The sequence below is a fragment of the Helicoverpa armigera genome, chromosome 25 (assembly GCF_030705265.1).
Source record: "Helicoverpa armigera isolate CAAS_96S chromosome 25, ASM3070526v1, whole genome shotgun sequence".
NCBI classification, from domain to species: Eukaryota; Metazoa; Arthropoda; class Insecta; order Lepidoptera; family Noctuidae; genus Helicoverpa; species Helicoverpa armigera.
Window position 1 is genome coordinate 8563227 of NC_087144.1, and position 22342 is coordinate 8585568.

The window sequence follows — 22342 nt, forward strand, 5'->3', positions numbered from 1 at the left end:
AAGTAGCCTATAGCCTTCCTCGATAAATGGGCTATCTAACACTGAAAGAATTTTTCAAATCGGACCAGTAGTTCCTGAGATTAGCGCGTTCAAACAAACAAACAAACAAACTCTTCAGCTTTATAATATTAGTATAGATAGGCTACCTTTTATCCCTTCACGACAATATAATTCCCACGGGACTTAGAACACACCGAGACCTTAACTTTTTAATATCTTTGACTCAAACCACTCAACATTAAAAACACGTAATTTATCAAAAAAAAAAAAAAAACAAAAGTGAAATGCGTACAACACAAGCTAATTATTTCATGTCACGTCTCTCGGTGCATATAAAAGAAGTACATATTTATGCAACCCCCGGTCGCTTGGAGTTCAACTCACGCGCCGGTGCAACGTGTGAACAAGTGGGTTTTAGGTTTATTTATTGCTGAGGAGTATGTGATTTTAAAGTTTTGAAGGTTAGTGATGACAGTGGATAAATATACTGGTGCCAATGGATAAAAATATTATAATATTTAGTCAAATAACTTTGCTCTGAACTTTGCTTTACAGTAAAGGGTATTTGATAATAGAACTATGTGGGTACAATTTGATTGTCAAGCAAGATGGAGTGAAGAACTGCTGCAAGCTACAGCAGACAGGCTATCTAAAGATCAGGATGTGTGATATGAAAAGTTGATGACTTTATCTGTTTACTATAACGAACTTTACAAGATTACCAACAACCGAATATCTTATTATTCTCAAAACTCTAAAAATAATATTTTTCATAACATTGCTATCTAAATCAAAAGTGTACCAAACCACACACATATTCACCATACACTCATATTCTTCAATATTGATCTTGAATTCACAATTCTCAACACAACGCAATCCATTCCGTGACGATCCTTAACCTACTATATTCCTACCTCCAGGGCATACCGTATCAAAGTTACTGCACATTATTAATGCAAAGCACATAATATAATATATTATTATATCATTAATAACATTCTAATTACGTTGGCGGCCATATTAAGGCGTTAGGTAACGTCAAATTGTAATTTTGTAATGGCGACCATGTCATCATAGTAAAGAGGTGAATTTTTAATTTTGTTGCGAAGTTTTCGTTGATTGAAAGGTAGATTTAAAACTAAATTGTTATGCATAACATTATAAATAATAATACAAATATATAGAATAAGCATTATCATCCAACGTTGCAATGCTGCCAGCCTCTTGGGCATGTTCCCAGTAGACAGTGATGGGGAGGATTTTTTCGATTCGATTACAAAAATAACTCATCTAATGATCACGTTGGTTGAGATCATAAATGCACAGTTTTAAATAATTTCCTCTTTGTTTCAAAAGACGTTAAATTGGTGGATCCAGGCCATCATTATATTTTTTTACTAGTCGTTACGGGGTAGTCGGAAGCCACAAAGAATAAAAACCAGTCTTATGAGGTGGTATCGGGTTGTCAGGGTAACTGGATTCAGAAGTTCATTAAAACACTAGTACTCATCTGCATCAGATAAGACTGGAAGCCGACACTGAACTGATTGTTTAGAAAAAGCTACGATACGAGATACGACGACATAGTACTTCGACACCCTATCAAAATGATCCTCAAGTCTTACATCAAAGAATTGATTCTTACATACAAACAAATCATCAATTAGTTAGTCAATAAACATTGTAAGTAAACGATGGCGAATGTCGTCGATCATGCAGCCAGTGAAAGCCGCAGTATATCACTCCCGCGCATACTTCATCACTCGGCGTGCGTGTGCGATGGTCATTTGTTTGTTTACTACATCTTTATTATTTTTATTTCGCTTTTTGGTCAGCTTTGAGACTCATTTTGCGTCCCCTAGGAACTACTCCAAGAACCAGGATAAAACTTTCTCGATAAATAAATATTTTTTCAAATTAACGCATTCTAGCAAACAAACAAACTGTTCAGCTTTATAACACATATTAGTTCAGTCTGTTAATCATGTCGGATTGCCCGTCCCGTCGAGCTACGAGAGTGAAGGAATAGAGAGTGCACCTGTGTCCAAGCAAATGCTTGTGCACTATAATATGTCCTGCGCAGCTGGCTGATCTCCTTATATGAGAACGCTACCAATGTGTCCTTTGATCGGCCTGATAGATGAACATTAATAAATACATATGTCAAAGGTTATGTTGTTATATGAAAAGTGGTCTTAGAAACATTAGACTAATGTTTCTTCTTCATTGTTCCAGGGTTCAGACCCGCGCGTGGCGACGTGCCGCGGACGGCTGCAGACCCGGCGATGCCAGCTCAACCAGGAGATCAACAAGGAGTTGCGCCTCAGAGCCGGCGCTGAGAACTTGTTCAAGGTCAGTGTTATATGTTGTTGGTACTAGGGATGCCCCAGACTAGGTAAGCGACATTGATAAGAAAAAAAATAAAAAAAAATAAAAAAATAAAAAATAAAATTTGTATGTCCCTTCCAGACCACGGCACTACAGAGTCCCGGATTATTTTTATTTATTCTTTGACATAAACTTTGTTTAATATTAAAATATAAAGGTATTAAACCGACACAACCAGGGTCCAAAGTACGTTTAGGACTCCAAAGACAGAAACCTCGCCACAATACGCGCTGTATCAAGGAATACCGTCTTCTAAATCAGTCTCTTAACCGCTGACTCCATCAATATTATTATGAGCCCCAAAACGTCATTTATCATCGATACACATTTCCTAAAGAAAGCATGCCAAATGCCAAACATAACGCCTATAACAAAAACAAATCAAAAGCTCACACAAAAAAAAAATCCATAACACAATCTTCACGGAAACCATTTACTGGTAGATATGATTCATTCACATAAAAACATTTCCCTATGTACACTTCCCGGTACAAATCGCCACTAATCGCCATTGCGCGTGACGTCACGTGCGATTGACACTTTCTCTGCTCACGCGCACTGCGATTACGTTTTTGTTACGTTTGTATAGTTTTTGATTGGGTATATTTCTATAGTATTGTGTGATAAAGTTGGGTTGTCTTGAAATAGAGATATTACAAATATGACGCAAACTGGGACTGAAGAAAAAAGATTATTACGGCAACTATTCCGTGCTGAGTGAAATGTCGTCAAAGTTTTCTTTACTTAATCTGTTTGAATAAAGTTTGTAGGAATAGGCTACTGGTTAATTAAGCACCCGCTTCTCAAGTAGGATTGTGCAGGTTTGGTTCCAGCTAAAGCAAGTATCAATGTAACTCTTCTTAACCTATGTATGTATGTACTTTTTTAATCACACCTTAAACAAGAATTGCTGAGTATAGTCGTATAGATGAAGAAAGAGGTACCTAGGTTTTCTGGAATGTTTTCTACATTCGAGAAAACCTACCTCGATTTTAAAGTCTGAAATCGCCAAACCCCCCTGAGCAACGCACGAAATGATTAAAGCTCATTCCTTCTCTTCCTGAAAATAAGTGCCAATAACTTCCATAAATTGACTCAACAAAAATAACCGTCATATATTGTCCTCTGTTTCTAAAGAAACAAGAAATTTCTACCTACCTGCAACTTACTCATCAAAACAAAACATCCGCCAAAATGACATCACCTTGCATTGTATCACAAAACCAGTGAACTTTAACTTTGAACTGCTTGGCGCGATCCTTGGCGTAAAACAAAAGACGTTAGGGCGTTCACCCGCCTTTGTGACGCGTCAGCGATCGCCCTACGGTCTGTGACCTCTGACCGTCGTCTGTAGGGTGACAGGTAGGGTTACAAGTGTCGGTGAAGCTTAGGTTTTAGAAGACTTTTTGTGTAAATCGGCCATGAATCGGCGTTAAATGTTGAAGGAGGGAAACCCCTTTAGAAGATTTGTCATCTCAACGTAATTTTTGCGATAAAAAGTACCGATTAATTTTATAACATTACCAGCTACTTCTCGCTGTTTCATGCGCGTCGTTCCCGGATAAATTATAGCCTAAGTCAACCGGGGGTAGTGGAGCTTAACGAGGATAGTTTAGGTTCAGCAGCTTTGGAGCCTTTAGAGTATAAACAAGTGTGTCTTCTCTATGACATCAGTTCAGATCATGCTTATCAGACCATATTGAGTACAGTTATATACGCATAAACTAAGTTTCCAATACCTCGCTTTCAAACTGACCAACTTAACAAATGCCAATATAACGCTACATCTCACATTCAACACGTGACGTGAGAGGTCAATGACCCAGTATCTTCATTCACCAGTTGTTTTCGAAGACTTGTACTTATTGTTAATGTTAATGTGTTTTGATGTCCGAATATTTCTTGGAGCTCGTATTGTGTTGTTTTGCGAAAGAATTTCTTCTTTCCAACGATAACATATGAGATGTGGTGAATGGACGAGCGTTTTGAGAGAAATGTAATTTTAAAAATCGAAATGTGTTGCCTGGCAGATAAATATGTATAAAAACGATCCTAAGATAAAATAAACGTAAGATCCAGTTTTTCACGGGTACGATAAAATTCGAATCTAGGTAATTACTACCTACTTCTTTAACTCCACTTCATTTATTTATAAACAATTCTTTTTGTAATACAGAACAATAAAATGTTAAACCAAGTAATTAAGGCTTTTTTACCTACCAGCGTGATACTTATTCCACTTGACTAAATCCAGAAGTCCTAAATCATTTCCTAATTAGAATTTAGTCAGTCCGAAGCGACACTTCCTCACTTCACTTCCTGAATGACTTCACTTGACTAAATTAGTTACTAAACAATATTGGACGTCGGAATTTATTTAAGTGGAATAAAAAAATATGCATGAATATGTCTGAAAGAAAGAAAGAAAGAAAAACCATTTATTTTACACACAAATGACGCAGAAAACAAACACACACAAATACAAACAAATAAATCTAGTAACAAAAACAAACAGTAAAACAAAAAATAAAAGCGCTCTCTCTCTCTCTGTCTCTTAGAACATGTTTATTTATCTATTTATTTATTTAAAATTAATAGTTTAAAAAACTAAAAAACACGCTAGCCATGTATTGTCATCAGAACTCAGAGCGTGTGCAAAATTTCATCCTTATCGAAGACCGGGAAGTGGGTCAAAGATTCCAAGATTTTCTTACAAATGTACATAGTTACAAGTGTAGCTAATAAACCTACCTAGGCGTGTTAAAAATCTATATTATTTTATCAAATTAATGTTACTTTTATGACTTATTTCTACTCTATATTCTTCTTTTATAATTTATTTTATTTGTTTATCTTTCACAGGCAACGACAAACAGAAAGCTACGCGAGACAGTGGCCCTGGAGCTGAGCTTCGTGAACTCCAACCTGCAGCTGCTGAAGGAACAGCTCGCGGAGCTCAACTCCTCGGTAGAACTGTACCAGAGCGACAGGTAGTACTCCGTGTCTTTATGTGCCTAGCCATTTTATTAAATGATATGGGGGCTCTTGTAGAAGGCTTTTCGTAAAAGATGCGCTTTTGCAGAGCTCGTCTAAGTTAAGTTGTCGTATTTACCCAAGTCACGCGACAGCTTCCTACTCCGCGCAAATGGATATGTCACCGTAAGATTACAAACATCGTTAGATTACAATCTATCTCGAGAGATTGTAAACTGTCGAATTATTGTGAACCGTAACATCTGATTGCAATTTAACGCATTATTTTTTGCTATATTATAATCTATCAATGTAAAGCGGTCAAATTGAAAACCGGTTGAATCAAAGTTCCTGAGATTAGCTCCTTCAATTATTAATAAACTTTTCAATTTCATGATATTAGTAGAAATTTACATATGTATTATGTCCCATTCTCGTCATTTTATTTTCCGTTGCTCCGGTTACACATTTCAGACCTACTTTTCTCACACCCACAACCTTGAAGAAACATCATTAAACAAGTTATCCATCAATTTCCGTTCCCACACATTAATGAAATCTTGCCTTATATAACTGGGCTAATCAATATCTACATATGAAGTAAAACATGTTGAATTAGTTCATTATGTTTAGCTATAAATTATATTTTTGTTATTACAAATTATATTATCTAAACCACCTTGGCAAGATTGAGAGATTGTTTGAGACTTTTCTGTTAATAGAATAATTAAAAAATACGTCTGATGTACAAAGCTTTGGTTTCCTAGGAAATCGGTGCAGTCATATAGCGGCCCTAATACAGCGGTGAATGACGTCACTAGAACGTAGTCTGTGTAAAGTAATGTAAAGTAACGTACGTAGTTATGTAAGTAATGTAAAGTAACAAAGCTATACATATTACTGCCAATTACACCCTGTTCGGGAAGTAGCTACTTCGGGACAGGATAGAGTTTCTTACCAGTTCTTCTCCATGAGACCCACTCCTTGATAGTGTGCAACTACCTTGAAGTTGCTAAAGAGCTTTTACAAATAATAATATATTTTGAAATAATAATTATCAAAAAGGGCTTCAGCGTGTTGGCTTCAGCCCCACGTTCGCCTCCCAAAAATCCGGGACTCTATAGTTCCGTGGTCAGGAAGAGACATAGGTACATAATAATTTGAGGTTGACACGTGTGGGATCTCGGGAAAATGGCTATATCTGTACCTATAATAAGTGTACCTAGTGTTATTGGTGCCTTACGAAATTATAATTCGTTTAAAAAACTCTCAATAAGAGAATTTTGTGACACACCCAAGATACGCTCATTGATGAAACGAACCGCCTAAAGGCTATATTATTTTTATTTCTTATGAAAACGCTTACTTTCTCCAAACAACGCCGTAGGACATACAATACACACCCATGACAATTATTTATCTTCAATTCTAATAATAAAAGGCTTAAGTATAAGTCGCACTTGTAATATTGACTGATAATTACGCAATATGTAATAGACTTTACATGATTTGCATAAAGTTAGGAGAGGTTAGTGTATGAGCGGAAAGCGAGCCAGAACAGAACGAATATTTTTATTGGTTCCTGCTATTTTATTCGTTATCAGGTATGTTTACATTTCTATGGTATTACCTCTACAATGTCACATACCTAACACAAAAATAGTCTATTATTAACTAAAATAAAACCTTGTTATGAAATGAGTGTAGGTAGATGAAAAATGTGCAACAAAACCTAAGGTCTGTGTTTATTTGTTTCACCTAAGTATAATATAAGTACGTTTGAAATAAAGACGTTGTTTACATACTTACTTCAAATATCGCTTGAAACAGTCAACTGCACAAGTCAGGCGTTATAAATGATCCAAATAAACACAGCTAAAATTTGAATAATTCGCTTAATATTTTTCTATATAATATAACTGATACATATCTTTAAAAATTAACTCACGTTTGTACCAAAACATGCGAGGTCCAATTGCGCAAAATCATTGGTAATTCATATCAACCGTGACATTATTACGTACGGGCCATAAAACAAACTCGGCTCGGCTAAATGTCACTTCTGTATGCACATTAATTTAATTACACACATTCAAATATGTGAATAGTATATTTTATTTATGCCTATGTAAACAAGAATTATACTCAAAATACTTGATGTTTTTAAAAATACATAATTAAGACTCCTGTATACATTACAACAATATGTAGTATCTATTGAGTGTATAGTTCGAATTTAGTTTTATACTTAATTCTAGAACTATTTTTGGATTCGATTTGGAAAATCTGTCAGTGTCAGATAGCCCATTTATCGAAAAAAATTATAGACTACTTTTATCCGGTTACGTAGAATAGTTTCCACGGCAGGAGCAACCGCTGGTGGAAGCTAATTATTTGAAAATTTCAGATCAATGGAAATAAATCTACTACAAAACACGTTTATGTAAAGTCCGCTGTCATTGAGACCTCGGTCTACAAATAAATTGATGAGTTGACAAACAGGAAAGCGGTGTCGTAACTACATAGATCCAATTAGTTTATTGTCCAGCAGTTTTTGTTTTATTACTATTATTTATTAACCATATATTTCTTTTCTAAAAATAAAACTTAATAAATGATGCTTAGTTCAGTGAAACTGGTCTTAGGTAATTTGTGAAAAATTGTGGACAGCTTTTTTACTAGGAAACCAAACCAACGTAATAAAATATCATGTTTACCTATTTAAGTATATCTTAGACACCAATGACTGTGTTTCGTATGGCACGTTATACAGTAGATCCCGGCTGTCATTGAACATCCTTGGCAGTTGTTACGGGTAATCAGAAGCCAGTACGTCCGACACCAGTCTAACCAAGGGGTATTGGGTTGCCCGGGTAACTGGGTTGAGGAGGTCAGATAGGCAGTCGCTCCTTGTAAAGCACTGGTACTCAGCCATATCCGGTTAGACTGGAAGCCAATCCCAACATAGTTGGGAAAAGACTCGGAGGATGATGGAGGATGATGTTTATCTTTAATTTTGATCCAGTATATTGTGTGAAGCGTAAAGACAGACGTCTACATAGAGACTAAAACCCACCATGTTTCTTCTTCCTTTGTTTTTTACCAGCCGGCAACTCGACGAATATAATATCATCCGTCTGCGATATAATGCTATGTTGTTTACATTTTTAGACCATTTTAAAATGTTAAACTATTATTTAAATAAATGCATTTATTTACCATTTATACAGATAACCTAGATCTGAAAAAACATTCACTAATTAATTCGAGTTACGCGTATCATAGACAAGGCCGTTCAAAGAACTATTCCTAACTTTTATATAAACAAAATATTTGCTTGAATAAGTGCCTTTCACCGGTATTTAGTTAAGTATGCAGTTTTTAATATGATTTTTATTGAATCCTAGGTTATACAACCTTAATTAACAAGTCGTTTTTTCAAGTCGAAAGGTAACTACCTTCTTTTCTAATTGATTAATTATTAATTTATCAAGATTCAGAATTATAAGCTAGATACTTAAATGTATAGTTTTTTATTGAGTCCTAATCCTTTCATAATAATAAATTAAAGTAAATATATCAGTAACTTTGGAACGGAAACTAATTTTTATCTACTAAGTCATTTAATTGTAATTACAGAATAAACTAGCATTTCTTTGCAATTCGATTTTTATCTACAAAAATAAAACATTTATAGCTCCATGCATTTTCACCGCCGAATTAACAACTTGAACTTTTGACAGCACCTTTTTTCTTGTTCTGTGCATAGACAACAAATACTCTACATGCCACAGAATAAAAGAAAGATCCACAAAGCTACGACCACTATCATCATACCATAACACTAGAAGGCTCAACAGAACGTCAGTAAAGTGTAAAATCCTACCTAATCGTAGTTATTATGGTTAAAAAGCCGACAGTTAATACTTGGTCAGAAAAACTCAATGGATGATAATTGGTAGCGTTGCGGTTACATGGGCGATGTACTAGGACGTTCATGCGGTTTCGCTTGATATATTTTACGTGCTTTTTTTCTCTAGATAGTTGTATTTTTTCGGATATAAAAATAGTTGTGAAAGTGGTTTTAATACTGGTGTAATATCAGATATTGTGAGTGGTATAACGATCTACTTTTAATTATAATTTTTTTGAAGTTAGGAAACCGAAAAGGTCGGTTGTTTTAAATGAGTTTTCTTCTACCGATATTTTCTCTATGGCCCATATCAGGTCACATGAGAATTCACGTTAATGGGTTTAGTTACTATAGCTTTCGCAATCAACTTCTTTCGAATAACCTTACACAATTAAGATGGAACATAATATCATTACAATTCAATTACGCCGCCAATTAAACTTTAAAAATGAAAAAACAGTTTCCGCCATTGTGTGCATTTTCCCGCGCTCCGCCATATTGTAACCATAGACTAATAGAGAGGAATGCGCGCGCTAATCTACGTTCTTTGTGAGGAATGTGAACTTTTTAAACCGTTTTATTTCATGTAGTTAAACTAATTATTATTATTTATTTTTAAGTTTTTTTGTAAATTGTTCAAGGCTGGTAGTTAGTTCGTTATTTCTTTGCACTTTTTATTTAACTTAAAAATAGAGGTAAAAAGTAGGTTACCCGTAATTGGGTGAGAAAAACTGGAAATAAAAAGAATTCCAACCGTTTAGACATTATGAGTATTCTTGAGTTAAACGACTGACTCCTGGAGGCTATAATTTACCTCCCATAACACTTAGTAGGTAATATTTAAAGATAAACCATAATAACTGTAACGTATTATTATGATGGCATAGCATTATTTTTTAGGTAAAATCGTAAAAAAAAATGTTTTCAAACGTAAAAAAATTACTGCCCAATATCTGCCTAGCCTTTTCCCAACTATGTTGGGGTCGGCTTATAAGGAGCGACTGCTTATCTGACCTCCTCAACCCAAGGTACCCGGGCAACCCAATACCCCATGGTATCGCTGGTTGTCAGACTTTCAAGTTTCTGACGGGTAGTCAATGCAACGACTGTAAAATGGATGTATTCAAATGACTTATTAAATTACCATCATTCACGAACATCACTAGGTACCCAAGATCCATTACCAAAAAGGAGCTATTACACTTCAAACCACAACGTTACACATCAGCCATCTCCCTCCAACAAACCGCTTCCGACATCTTCGCACCCTTTCTAACACCAGCATTAATAGCCGTGTTGTTGTCTTCAGCAGCAAGGAGTGCGTGATGCCTATGATCCCGTTAGGCCTGAAGGAGACCAAGGAGGTGGACTTCAGGGAACCCTTCAAGGACTTCATACTGGAACACTACAGTGAGGATGCGGCTGCCTATGAGGATGCTATATCAGACTTTATGGATATGAGACAGGTAATTTGTAGCTAAGTAAATATTCGTTGGTTAAGGCCTAAAAACGAGTGTTTAATTTAAAAATTAACAGTAGACAGTTGTTTTGAGAAAACTGATGTTTGTGTTGTAAAGTCAAAATTGCTTTGAGAGTTTAAGATATTTTCATAATTCAGCCAGGAGACGAGGAAGTCGGTAACTAATACACCCGTGTATCAGATTGCACGTAAATGTCGGTCCTATGCCTGATCTTTCCCCAGTCTTATCGAATTGCCGTTTCATCATACAAGAGTTTGAAGGAATGGAAAGTGAGACATCACCCAGTTCAGATTCGGCAAAAGTAAACAATTGAATACTACCGGTACAAAAATTACGTAAAAATCGTCGCTCAGGAAAACTGAGCGCAAAATCCGCTAGTACGAAAAGAATGTCTTGTGCAGCTGGCTGATCGACATGAACCCCTTGTGAAGGTGGAGCGGGTCTACGCAGACACAATTGGTTTTCTATTGTTCTCTAATCAGCGGCATTCAAGCAGTTAATGGGTTATTATGCCTTCAATTTTGTTTTGGTTCAACTTAACTTCTTCTTTCCCCAGGCGATGCGAACGCCAGTGCGGTCAAGCGCGGGCGTGGCGCTACTGTTCAAGTACTACAACCAGCTGTACTTCATCGAGCGCCGCTTCTTCCCGCCAGACCGCTCGCTCGGCGTCTACTTCGAGTGGTTCGATTCGTTAACAGGTGAGGTCTTAATTATTTTTGATGTAGACTAGCTTCCACCAGAGGCAGTTTCCCGCAGGAACTACTGGCTCATGTATTCTCCCTGTTTGCTCCCTTATGTAGTATCCCTATGTATGTTATCCCCTACATACTCCCTCTACTTAATTATGATATTCTTTGTATACTACCCCTATGTACTCTCCTAAATTCCTATATTTTCCCAATATACGTAAAGGTAACCTTATTAAGTCTCCCTTAATACATCTTACTTAAGGAATCTGATGCTGGCCCAAAAATCAGATTCGGAATTTTCAATGCTAACGGATCGATGTGCCCAGAATATTTCTAAAAAGAAACTGCAGAAAGACGATGGATATTCCCTGAGTTCAGTTTCTTGTATGAACATACAACGCCATATATTGTTAGTGAGATCGGCACTGCTTTAGAAATTTGATTGTGATGTACAAATGTAGATGGCGTTAGTTGTCCAAAGGTTACTTCAATTTTATAATGGTTCACTTTTTTCAGGAGTCCCGTCATGCCAGCGAACAGTGGCTTTCGAGAAAGCTTGTGTCTTGTTCAACATAGCTGGCATCTACACACAACTTGGCGCTAAACAGGTACACATCAAATCAATCAATCTACAAATAATTTGAGTATCGACTCGAAGGAATAACGAGTGCACTAGTGTCTGCGCAAACGCTTGTGCACTATAATATGTCATTCGCAATTGGCTAATCTCCTTACATGAGAACGGCCGCCGCGACCGACAATCGACTAGGAGGACATCATCATTTAGTGACACGAATGCGCATATCCTAGTGCACAGTTATATGTCCAGGTGGCTTATCGCTTTATATGAGAACAGTCGCCGTGACCGTGGCCAACATTCGGCTCTAAGGACTTCATCATCATAATTTTGTAACACGAATACCTAACTCATTTTTTGTTCGTTGTTGTGAAGGACCGCTCGACATGTGCGGGTCTGGACGGCGGCGTGGAGGCGTGGCTGCGGGCGGCGGGCGCGCTGCGCTACGTGCTCGACAACTTCACCAACGCGCCCTCCGTCGACCTCGCCGCCGACACGCTGCTCGTGCTCGCCGCGCTTATGACTGTACGTAGCTCAGTGTAGACAATATTCACAAAAAAATCCCCCAACACAAAAAAAGAAAATCCATGTCTATTTTCTACACAATCTTCCCGTGGTAAAAGGTTTTGAGCTCACAGAAGCCAAGTTCTTTGCAACTAAGACAAAATTCAGTAATCGGCAGGTCATGTTTCAGTTGACTATAAAAGTTTGGATCTTGGAGAAATTAGCAATATTCTTTTTTTTCCCAGGCGCAAGCTCGCGAGTGCCTGTTCGAGAAGCTGGTGCTGCAGGCGGGCGAGGCGCGAGGCGAGCTGCGGCGAGCGCCCGAGCTCTGCCTCGACCTCGCGCACGAGAGCGCGCATCTCGCGCACACATACCGACAGCTCTACGATAAGGTACGCCGAGCTCTGCCTCGACCTCGCGCACGAGAGCGCGCATCTCGCGCACACATACCGACAGCTCTACGATAAGGTACATCAGCCTCATTTTAGCAAAGAGCCTCTTACTTTGGCTGACAAGATCCTTCTGCAACCAGCCTTACCGGTAAAGACTTTCAAAAATCTATATAAACTTTCTGCCCTGTTCCCAAGATATTGGGAGTCGCAATATGTTTCCCACTTTCATTTCTCTCTGCTGTCACACTACGCCTACACCCTTCCTCATCAATATTAAACCTACGCACTTTGGTTTCAGATGCAATCTGAAGGTGTCTTCAACTACGTGCCATACTCGTGGGTCTCTTTAGTCCACGTCAAGACTGAGTTTTACAAAGGTATGTATCATAACACCATAACACCCACATGACTTATAGTTATCGGCACGGATATTGAACCCTGACCTTCACCTGCGCAGAAGCGATTTATTGGTTTATTGCCTTATGTGTAATATCCGTGCCGGTAACTATATCTACGTATTTTGATGGGAATGTATCAAATGACCACTCCGTCTGTGGCTTCAGCGTCAGGGAGTGTCAAGACTGGTATAAGACCCACTATTGTTCTTTTTGAAGTCCTTCAAGTACCAGGGCCACGGTAACTCTTTCAAAGAACCCCACAGTCCCATCAAGCTAATGATTATTCTACCTCAAAGAAGGATCTCACTCATCATCTCCCGAGTCCCTTCCCAAATATGTTGGGGTCGGCTTCCAGTCTAACCGGATGCAGCTGAGTACCAGTGTTTTACCTCAAAGAGAATTGCACTTTGCACTAAAAACATGTATCTCCATAGCGTTGGCGCATCAGTACTGCGCAACCGGTCTGCTGAACATGCCGGAGTCGGCGCAGTCTCCAAGTCGCCTCGCCTCGCTGTATGATCCTGACACACATCTCGAAAACGGTAAGAAAAAAGTGGCATACCATGCTAGACTTTTTTGTTGAATGTTATGTCATACATTGCCTCATCTAGATTAAGATCATAAATTAGCAGTAGTAGTCTTTCGAAGGTAGCTTTTAGTGTGAGGTAAGTGAATCCAATCTTCCTGGCCATTTTTCAACTATGTTAGGGTCAGCTTCTGATCTAAATACTTGCAGGTGAGTATCAGTGTGTGAGTATGGAGCGACTGCCTATCTGACTTCCCCAGCCCAGTTATTCGAGCGTCCCTTACACCTTGGTAAGCCTGATACTTGTGATGGTAACATGTGGTTAGTCCACTCACCTGTATCTTTACCTAAATCTGCCCAACTCTTTTGAAAAACTTCTGTAATATCTCTTGTATTGATTGGTTTCCAGGTTCATCCATATCTCCGACGCTGAAGGACGCGGACGTGGACTGGGCGGCGCTGGGACGCGCACATCTCGCTGAGGCGCTCACTCTGTACGAGGAAGCGCTGAGGCTGCAGAGGATGTGTCGGTGAGTAAATATGGAAGTCTTGTGGCTCTAGAGAGATTCCAGGGGAATTTTGAGGATAATAAATATGACGTACCCAGTTTTACTAGTCTTTCTTTTGTGGGCTTGGCTCAATTTATTTTTAAACGCCTTCCCAAAAAGGAGGCGGTTCTCATTTCGTCGGGATTTTTTTTGTGCAAATCTATGAAAATCTTGAGCCTGAATCCAATACCTGAATATTAGATTCGGATAGCTGACATCGAGCAAGATTTATATGGATGATAGCAGACCAAAGCTAATGCGAAGTAACTATTAAGAAATCTGTGCTGTGTACGTTGAATTAATTTTAGTCTGTTTTTTGGAAAGCACAGCAATAACAGTGCCTATAACTTCCATAACTTATAAACTCAAAGTTCAAACTAATACTAACAATTCGTATGTGCCAGTGAGTTGCGCGGCAAGGAGGCGATCTCGCTGGTGGTGCGCGCCGCACTGGCGCGGGCAGCACGAGACAGGGCCGCGCGCGACGCCGCCGCTGACGACTTCACCGACCTCATCGACGCGCCCAACGTCACGCGTATGTACTGCTTGTATTACAAACACACACTCAAAAAGGTTTATTCAAATAAGGCTGATACGTCACTTTTCAAACACCAAAAACAAAAGATAGCTCCCAAAACGCCTACCCACACACATCTAGCAATAGGAATATAAAGTGGTGAGATTCCTTCCTATTCCTATTGATAGATCGTGTTAATATAGGTAGCAACAGAGAGCACAGGGCTCGTCCAGTTCAAAGACTGATTAAAATATTTGGCCCCAACTACACGTCATAAAGTGTTACGAATCACATTGCAAAGAGAATTTCAAAGATACCCCCATTAAATTGCGATCGATAAACTTATAACACTCTCTTCTAATTTACAGCATCCTCAAAATTCCAACTGGCCCTAACACAACCCGACTTCGCTCAGCACCGAGTGGAAGACCTCTTTAAGTCTCTGGGGCCAATCGCCATATTCTCCGCCAAACGCCACTGGAGCGCCCCTCGCCTCGTCCAACTACAGAAGTACAGAGACGGATCACGACGCCTAGAGAGACCACGAAACGGAAACACAGAAGACTACGAAGAAACAAGAAATGGCAAACACAGGACTGACAAGCGAGACCGATCGGAAGACAACAGCACATACTACAACCAAATAATCAGAAGCGACGAGAAATATTCCAATGACTACGAAAAGAAGAAACTGCACAGGGTCACGAAACAGAACGGAGTCTATATAAATAGTTATAACAATAATAATTATGAGTATCATCCGAAGGTTTTGGATTATGACTCTCAGAATGAGTATAAGACTAAAGGGGAGGGGAAGATTGAGAATGGAGTGAAGGAGAATGGTAAAGCGAAGAATACGAGACGAAAGGACCCTCTGAGGAGGGCGGCGAGTGAGTACAACGTGTCTAATGCGAAGACTGAGGACGAGGGCTTTGGGTTCTCCGTGAGAGGGGATGCGCCGGTCGTTATTGCTGGGGTTGAACCTAACTCTTTGGCAGATGTAAGTATTGAATCTATTGAACCTGCTGGATTAACTACATATACCTACTACTTCTTCTTCTTGCAATGTTCCCAATTTTATTTGGGTTCGGCGCAATGTGTCTTCCGCTTCCATTATTCCCTGTCACTCATCATAGTGGCACTCACTCCCCTTTTATTCATGTCATCTTTCAGGCAATCCATCCATCTTTTCTTAGGTCTTCCTTTACACTCATACTAACACACACTTTGTTGCATGTGTATCATCCCTCCTCATTACATGTCCATACATTAACTACATATACCTTAGGTCCAAAATATTGAAGTATCTATTGTCTTATAGATCGGAGGCATGCGAGAAGGCGACTTCATCATCAGCATCGGAGACACGGACGTGAAGTGGAGCTCGCACGACGAGGTGGTGCGGCTGATCCAGGCCGCTGGAGACACGCTCACTATGAAGCTAGCCACGCCGATGGATAAGAGCTGTCTAAAGGTAAATCTATAAAAATACAATGTCTGTTATTACAGACTGACAGGCACTCAGATTAAGATATAAAAGCATCAGTAGTATATACAAAGTATCACTTACTCTGATCCGTTTCAATCTACCAAGTTTAGTAAAGAAAATGCCTCCAAGATTATTGAAGAAAAGTAATACAAACCTTATCACACCTTCAGAGATTTCCTTTTTCTTTAAAAATAAGACTATATCATTATATCCTTACTTACTTGCTTTTCACAGGCGTCACCCGAAACTCCACGGCAGTCAAACTCGAACCAGGGTTCCGTATCAGCGGCATCTACCGCCTCAAGCGGCTCCACCGCCGTCACCGCTCGCTCGTCAGCGCGACGGGCTCCGTCCTGGAACCCCTTCCGCCGACACACCACGCGCGACAACAGCTCCCATCGCGGCTCACACACCAGTAATATTATATTCAGATAAAACGCCTCTTTGGTACAGCGCCATCTAGCGGAGGTGTTGATAAAATTGTTTGTAACAGCGCCATCTAGTAGCTGCAATTTGAAACTTACAATGTTAGTGCGGCGCTGCGGCGATGTTTTGTTAAAATTAAACAGTATCAATTATTAGGATGTTGATGAATAATTTGCGATTCGTTTTTTGCGAATCGTGTGATTTGTAAGTTAAAAGGCGTCTTATTGTCTATAATATCACTGGTCATAGTTAAGATAAATTTCATAAACTTTCATAAAATCACTGTTTATCTAATTGTTCATTGGTTAAAGATTGTCACAAACGCATCAAGTCACAAAACCGTTGGTTTAAACGAATTAGAAGGGCCATTTATTTATTAAGTCTTAAACTATTCTAAGCTAAAATGTATACCAACGTCATCTATTATCAGATACCTTCAACTACTTATAGATTCTTTTTTGGCGTGAGTCTGGGTTGAATTCTTAGGTTTACTTAAGAGAGCGAAGTTCGCTGCTATTATATTTAGGTTCCTAAATATATAGTTAGTTATTGGGACCTTACATCGGCTATGAAACTCCAAAGTTTTTCTTTTATTATTATATAAGTTTTCTGCTTGGCAAACAACAGCAATTTTTTATCCAAATTCTGTACTTAATTAAAAAAATATTTAAGTTTGAAATATATATACCTTTTTTCTTTGAAATTCTGTTTGCCAAGTATGTTATTTACTTAGTACTTACTTACTAATATTCTAGATATTTAGATAACTATATCTATGTACTTATCTAAAACAATTATGTATTTATGATTTGCCTTAAAACTTTTTTTGCAATCATTCTATTACAAATCTGAGAGCCTTTATTTTCCTATGAGAATATCTGTAATTTTTCTTTCTGTAGTTTTTTTTTTCAATAATTATTTCAATAAATAACTGTCAAAGTCCTAAAAAATTACAAGCCAATTTAAGTATATTGTATTTAAGTATATTGTATGTATGTATGAGAAATCGATTTTTATCTATTGTAGGTTTATATTTATTTTTTTATCTATTAATGGTATATATTTATTTTAACCTTTAATTGAAGAATTCAAATTGCACTTTTTTCCAAATTATCCTACGTTAGGTGATTGCCTATTTCAATGTACTGTCACATCTTTATATCGCAAAAGACGTGCACAGAACTTGAAAACGTCGACATTTTGATTTAAAACGATACTTTTCTCACTTTTTTATATATTTTTTTTCATCTAAATGTGCTTGTTACGAATTTAAAATGTCTGTCTGAAAAAAAGGCAGGCATCTATTGTCTACGACTGATTGAAAGTGTACTTAACAGATAAAAAATTATATGTATATTTTGATTAAAAACTTAATTATGTATATTCGTAGTAAATAGAAAGTATATGTCACAATTTATTTAGATTTAAATGTAATTACAGTATTTTAGTTAATATTACATAAAATAATGTTGAACTTAATTATTATTTTGGATGTGATCGATTTTAAAGAAAAGGCAAAACTTTTGGCAAATATTGATCGCGTCCAAAACGTAAAATTTTAGATTGATTGTAACAATTTAAAATTTTTGATTCGACTCGTTTTTAGTTTTTGTATAATATTATAAAATAGAGTAAAATGTATATCATTGTATAAACTTGTTTAAGATAAAACTGTATAAAATTGTTGTGGTTACTTTTGAACAATAAAGGATATTTAAAGGCTAGTTAGTAATGTTTTATTTTACCTTGAATGATTAAAAAAGATAAAGACAGAAACACTATCGTCTCATTCTTCAGTGACGCCACCTATATCGTATAACGACAAACAAAAAAAATTAATGCTGTACGTTGGTAATTTGGCTGTCGCCCGCGTTGTAGAGATATTACTATTTAGATACCAGGTGTCGAATTATCGATACATAGTAAAAATTGTTACATATCTTTGTTACTGACCTTCGATTAAGATATATTTTATTAAAACCAAAATTATCCTACGAGTTTTACTTGAGAAAAAAACGTAAAAATCATTAGTTTTCAAATTATTTTAATACATTAAACATCACAGAATAACAACTATATACATACTTTAATAACTAAACTACGCAAGTATATAAAACTATGTATAACTATACACCTATGTATAACAACAACTCAATTTATTTCTATTTTACATTAAAAAGCCATCTGTATAAATAACTAACAAATAGGAACCAATTTATTGGTGGTAGGTAGGTAAGTAGATGTATGAAGGAAACATTAAATCACAGAATTTCCTCGGCTCCAGAAACTTTCTAAAATCATTATAATAATGTACTCAAAACAAAATAAAGCCAAAAAACTTAACAGATGATATTAATCAATGTTTAAATGCTACATTTTTGCCTTTTGTTCATTCACTTATAAAAGCCTAATTACAATATTTGAACTATTTTTGACTGTACTTTACATATTATATTGGTTCTTTATAGTAAGTACTTCTTTGGAAGCGCATAACAGTGTCAAATAGTTCCTGTCAACTTTTTTAAAACTCTTTGGGTGAAGCACAGCTTCAATAGACAAAAAAACATTTACATCTCAAACCGATGCTAACTACCATCAAGATATTTTTCCAAATACTTTTTCGAGTCATCATAGACGCCGAAAAACACAAAACCACCGATCATGATCGCTGTCATTCTAGGCATTACTCCTGCAAAAAGTCCTTTAAACCCTGATTCGAAGTAAATATCTATTAAAACGGGTAATATACGCATTTTCCTGGTCACACTGTACCCATCGCCTAGCATTATCCTTGTTTTTGCGAGATCTAGTGGCGTGGTCACACCGGCCGCGAAGCCGCCCGCGATTGAACCGCATAGTGCACTCTGAAACGGTAATGTATTGGTAAGAAATCAGAGAGTAGGTATGTACGGGAGTACATAGGGAGAGTATATAAGGGGACTACATAGGGAGAGTGCATAAGGGGAGTACATAGGGAGAGTAAATAGGGAGAGTACATGAGGGGAGTACATAAGTGAGAGTACATAAGGGGATTACAAAGAGAGATTACATAAAGAGGGTACATAAGGGGAGTACATAAGGGGCGTACGTAAGGGGAATACATAAGAGAAAACATAAGGAAAACGTGGATTTCGTAAAAAATACACAATCTTATTTTATCTCGTACCTGAAAACTGCTAATCTGTCCATCATTATGCTTCCTAACGGTACTCTTGAGGAGCTCCCAGACCGGCAGCTCGATGAAGCTGAAGGGTAAGTCCCGCAGCACCGTGGAGCCGAACCCGCGGTAGACTCCGCGGAAGAAACCCTCGGATTTGTACGCCTGATGAACGAAGAGAAATAGAGAGTTTCAGTAATGAGACTTAGGTCTAGGTTCACCGACTAAATAAGCGTTACTTTTCTTAACAATTGTATACCATGAATTTTAACATAAAATTGACGAAGTAAACAGTAATTTTAAGAAAACTAACATTTATGTTATCGGTGGATTTGGGTCTTATGCCTGATAATTGATAAACGAAGAATAAGTAGATTTTCCATTTTGTAGGATAGATAATCAGGATTTTTATTGGACATTCTTACTGGGATTTTCTGACCAACTTTTTGTAGGACATGGGATTTGCAATGATCAAACGTTCTGTGCAGCTGTTAATTAGCCATAAGCTCAGCTTCCCTAACTCTTTTTTAACAAATTAGTATCACAATTATTTATCACTCAAAAAAGTACAAAATTGATACTTTATGTTGATGGAACAATATACTCACATGTAGCAGTATAGAGACACTGCTGATGGCGTTAGAGCCGACGTACGTCTGCTTCCTCTGCTTAGCTATCTCTGTGGGCACTCGGATCACACACGCCAACTGTAAGAAAATTCGTTCTGTACAGACGAGAAATAACAAAAGGACAAATATTAAATTAAGTACTTTACAAAGGTTTTCATATGCATATGTATGACATAGGTTCATTCACTGTTGCGCCATATTTAAAAGTGGTTATAGTGCGCAGTGTTCATACAAAATGCACACAATCAAAACACCATTCAAATCAAACAAAGTTTGTGCTGGAATTGAACTTGTAAATACTAATACAAAAAAATAATGTAATAAAGAACTTTACGAGGGCTTTGAAAGAGGCTTCACTGTTGCACATTGTACAGTTACATAATAACAAAATATATTTTCAAAAACACCATATAGGCACTGAAACCAAACTTGACTTTCATACACAGGTTACATCATTGCTATCTATCTATCATCTATAGGCTTTAACACAATGATGAAAAGTGGATACAGTGTTCATAAAAAAGTGCCCATTTTCCTTAATATAACAAAAAAAATGCATATAATATAGTACTTACAACTTCACCAACACTGGCAGCAAGCATGTGCGTCAGTGGAGCGTACTGAGGAGACACCAGTGGCTGGCACTGAGCTTTGGTTGCCTCATATGATGCGAAGAATAGGGCTGTTGTGGGCATAGACGTTGCTGCTACTGTTAATAAGCCTGCGGAATGAAGGGTTATTATTTAACCATGTTGTGTTTATACTCGAATGCACCTTGCAAAGAAGGCTAGTTTGTCAGCTTGTGTATGAATGTGGGTTTACACCTTTGTGGCACTACTTTGCGTTGTATACTTTTGAAAAGTAATGCATTACTATAGTAACTTTTATCACAATCCTCCAATAACACAGTTTTATAAAGTATAGGCATAGTATGTTCTACTACTTCTACTTTTATTTTGTAGTAGTATGTCAAACAAACAGATCAGCTCTAGAAATATTTCTGGTGCAAGTCACTTAAACAAACAGACATAAAACTTTCCATGTACATAATGTTGCATCATAATTTCAGCAGGCTGTAGCCTGAAAACAATTTTTACCAGCATAACATTAAAATAATTATGGTCATGCTAACAATAGATCTTGTTAACCTTAGATAAATATATAGCAATTAATTCAATTAGAAATTCATATCCTTGTAATACTTTAATCATAAAATAAGTTTCTATTCGCACCTCTATAAACTCCTCTAAAGCCACCAGCCTTCTGGAAGCCCTGAGCACTTTGCAGCCTTGTCTTCAGCGTATCCAGGGGGTACAGGGTCACATCCACCGACACCCCGGCCAGGGCTCCCGCCTAAGAACACCCAGTTCATAAGTAAACAAAACTTATGTAGCAATACTTTGTAAAAACTAACGAATACTTACGATTAACGGTGGAACATGTGTAGTTTTAAACGACTTCGGCTGACTTATGCCAGCCATTTTCACAATTTAATTCAAAACCACTGAGAAATTAATAGTTATGTAAAATAAGCATGAAATAACCTCAAAATATTTGAACACGAAAATATTAGCACTGATTTTTGACAGCGATTTTAAGGTTTCTTAGAGTTTGAGAAAATGAATTAAACTTAAGACAAATCGTGGGAAATAACAATAGTGAATAGCCATAATAATCGTTAAGAACTATTCTAATCAGATTTTAAATGTTTCCCGGGCACAATCCCTATCGC

At 37.4% G+C, this 22342-nt stretch overlaps 2 protein-coding genes across 4 annotated transcripts in view; one reads left to right on the forward strand and one right to left on the reverse strand.

Annotated features, from left to right (window-relative positions):
* Positions 1 to 18548, forward strand: part of LOC110379510 (rhophilin-2-B) — a 98202-nt gene extending 79654 nt beyond the window's left edge. For 2 of the 3 annotated variants that reach the window (XM_064041430.1, XM_064041432.1), the window contains 14 exons: positions 2239 to 2355; positions 5254 to 5381; positions 10587 to 10743; positions 11315 to 11456; positions 11964 to 12055; positions 12400 to 12549; positions 12774 to 12920; positions 13219 to 13297; positions 13753 to 13860; positions 14254 to 14374; positions 14797 to 14927; positions 15278 to 15909; positions 16231 to 16383; positions 16633 to 18548. In XM_064041430.1, coding sequence (XP_063897500.1) covers positions 2239 to 2355; positions 5254 to 5381; positions 10587 to 10743; positions 11315 to 11456; positions 11964 to 12055; positions 12400 to 12549; positions 12774 to 12920; positions 13219 to 13297; positions 13753 to 13860; positions 14254 to 14374; positions 14797 to 14927; positions 15278 to 15909; positions 16231 to 16383; positions 16633 to 16833 — 2358 coding nt within the window. In that variant the 3' untranslated portion in view covers positions 16834 to 18548. The remainder of the gene's footprint in view (positions 1 to 2238; positions 2356 to 5253; positions 5382 to 10586; positions 10744 to 11314; positions 11457 to 11963; positions 12056 to 12399; positions 12550 to 12773; positions 12921 to 13218; positions 13298 to 13752; positions 13861 to 14253; positions 14375 to 14796; positions 14928 to 15277; positions 15910 to 16230; positions 16384 to 16632) is intronic. The other variant, XM_064041431.1, reaches the window with a different exon arrangement.
* Positions 18549 to 18863: 315 nt separating this feature from the next.
* LOC110379512 (mitochondrial S-adenosylmethionine carrier protein) lies at positions 18864 to 22342 on the reverse strand. The gene is made up of 6 exons (XM_064041471.1): positions 22035 to 22342; positions 21843 to 21963; positions 21186 to 21331; positions 20590 to 20688; positions 19991 to 20146; positions 18864 to 19688 (listed from the first exon to the last, which is right to left on the reverse strand). Exons 1-6 carry the CDS (start codon positions 22089 to 22091, stop codon positions 19410 to 19412), a joined length of 858 nt encoding a protein of 285 aa, XP_063897541.1. The 5' UTR covers positions 22092 to 22342; the 3' UTR covers positions 18864 to 19409.

Bases quoted from the DNA above. Each gene is read 5' to 3' on its own strand.
- LOC110379512 (XM_064041471.1), bottom strand. From the start codon at position 22,091: ATGGCTGGCATAAGTCAGCCGAAGTCGTTTAAAACTACACATGTTCCA. The intron at 21,332-21,842 runs GTGCGAATAGAA...TTCATTCCGCAG, and splicing joins CTTTAGAGGAGTTTATAGAG to GCTTATTAACAGTAGCAGCA. The intron at 20,147-20,589 runs GTGAGTATATTG...TTCGTTCATCAG, and splicing joins GTGTCTCTATACTGCTACAT to GCGTACAAATCCGAGGGTTT.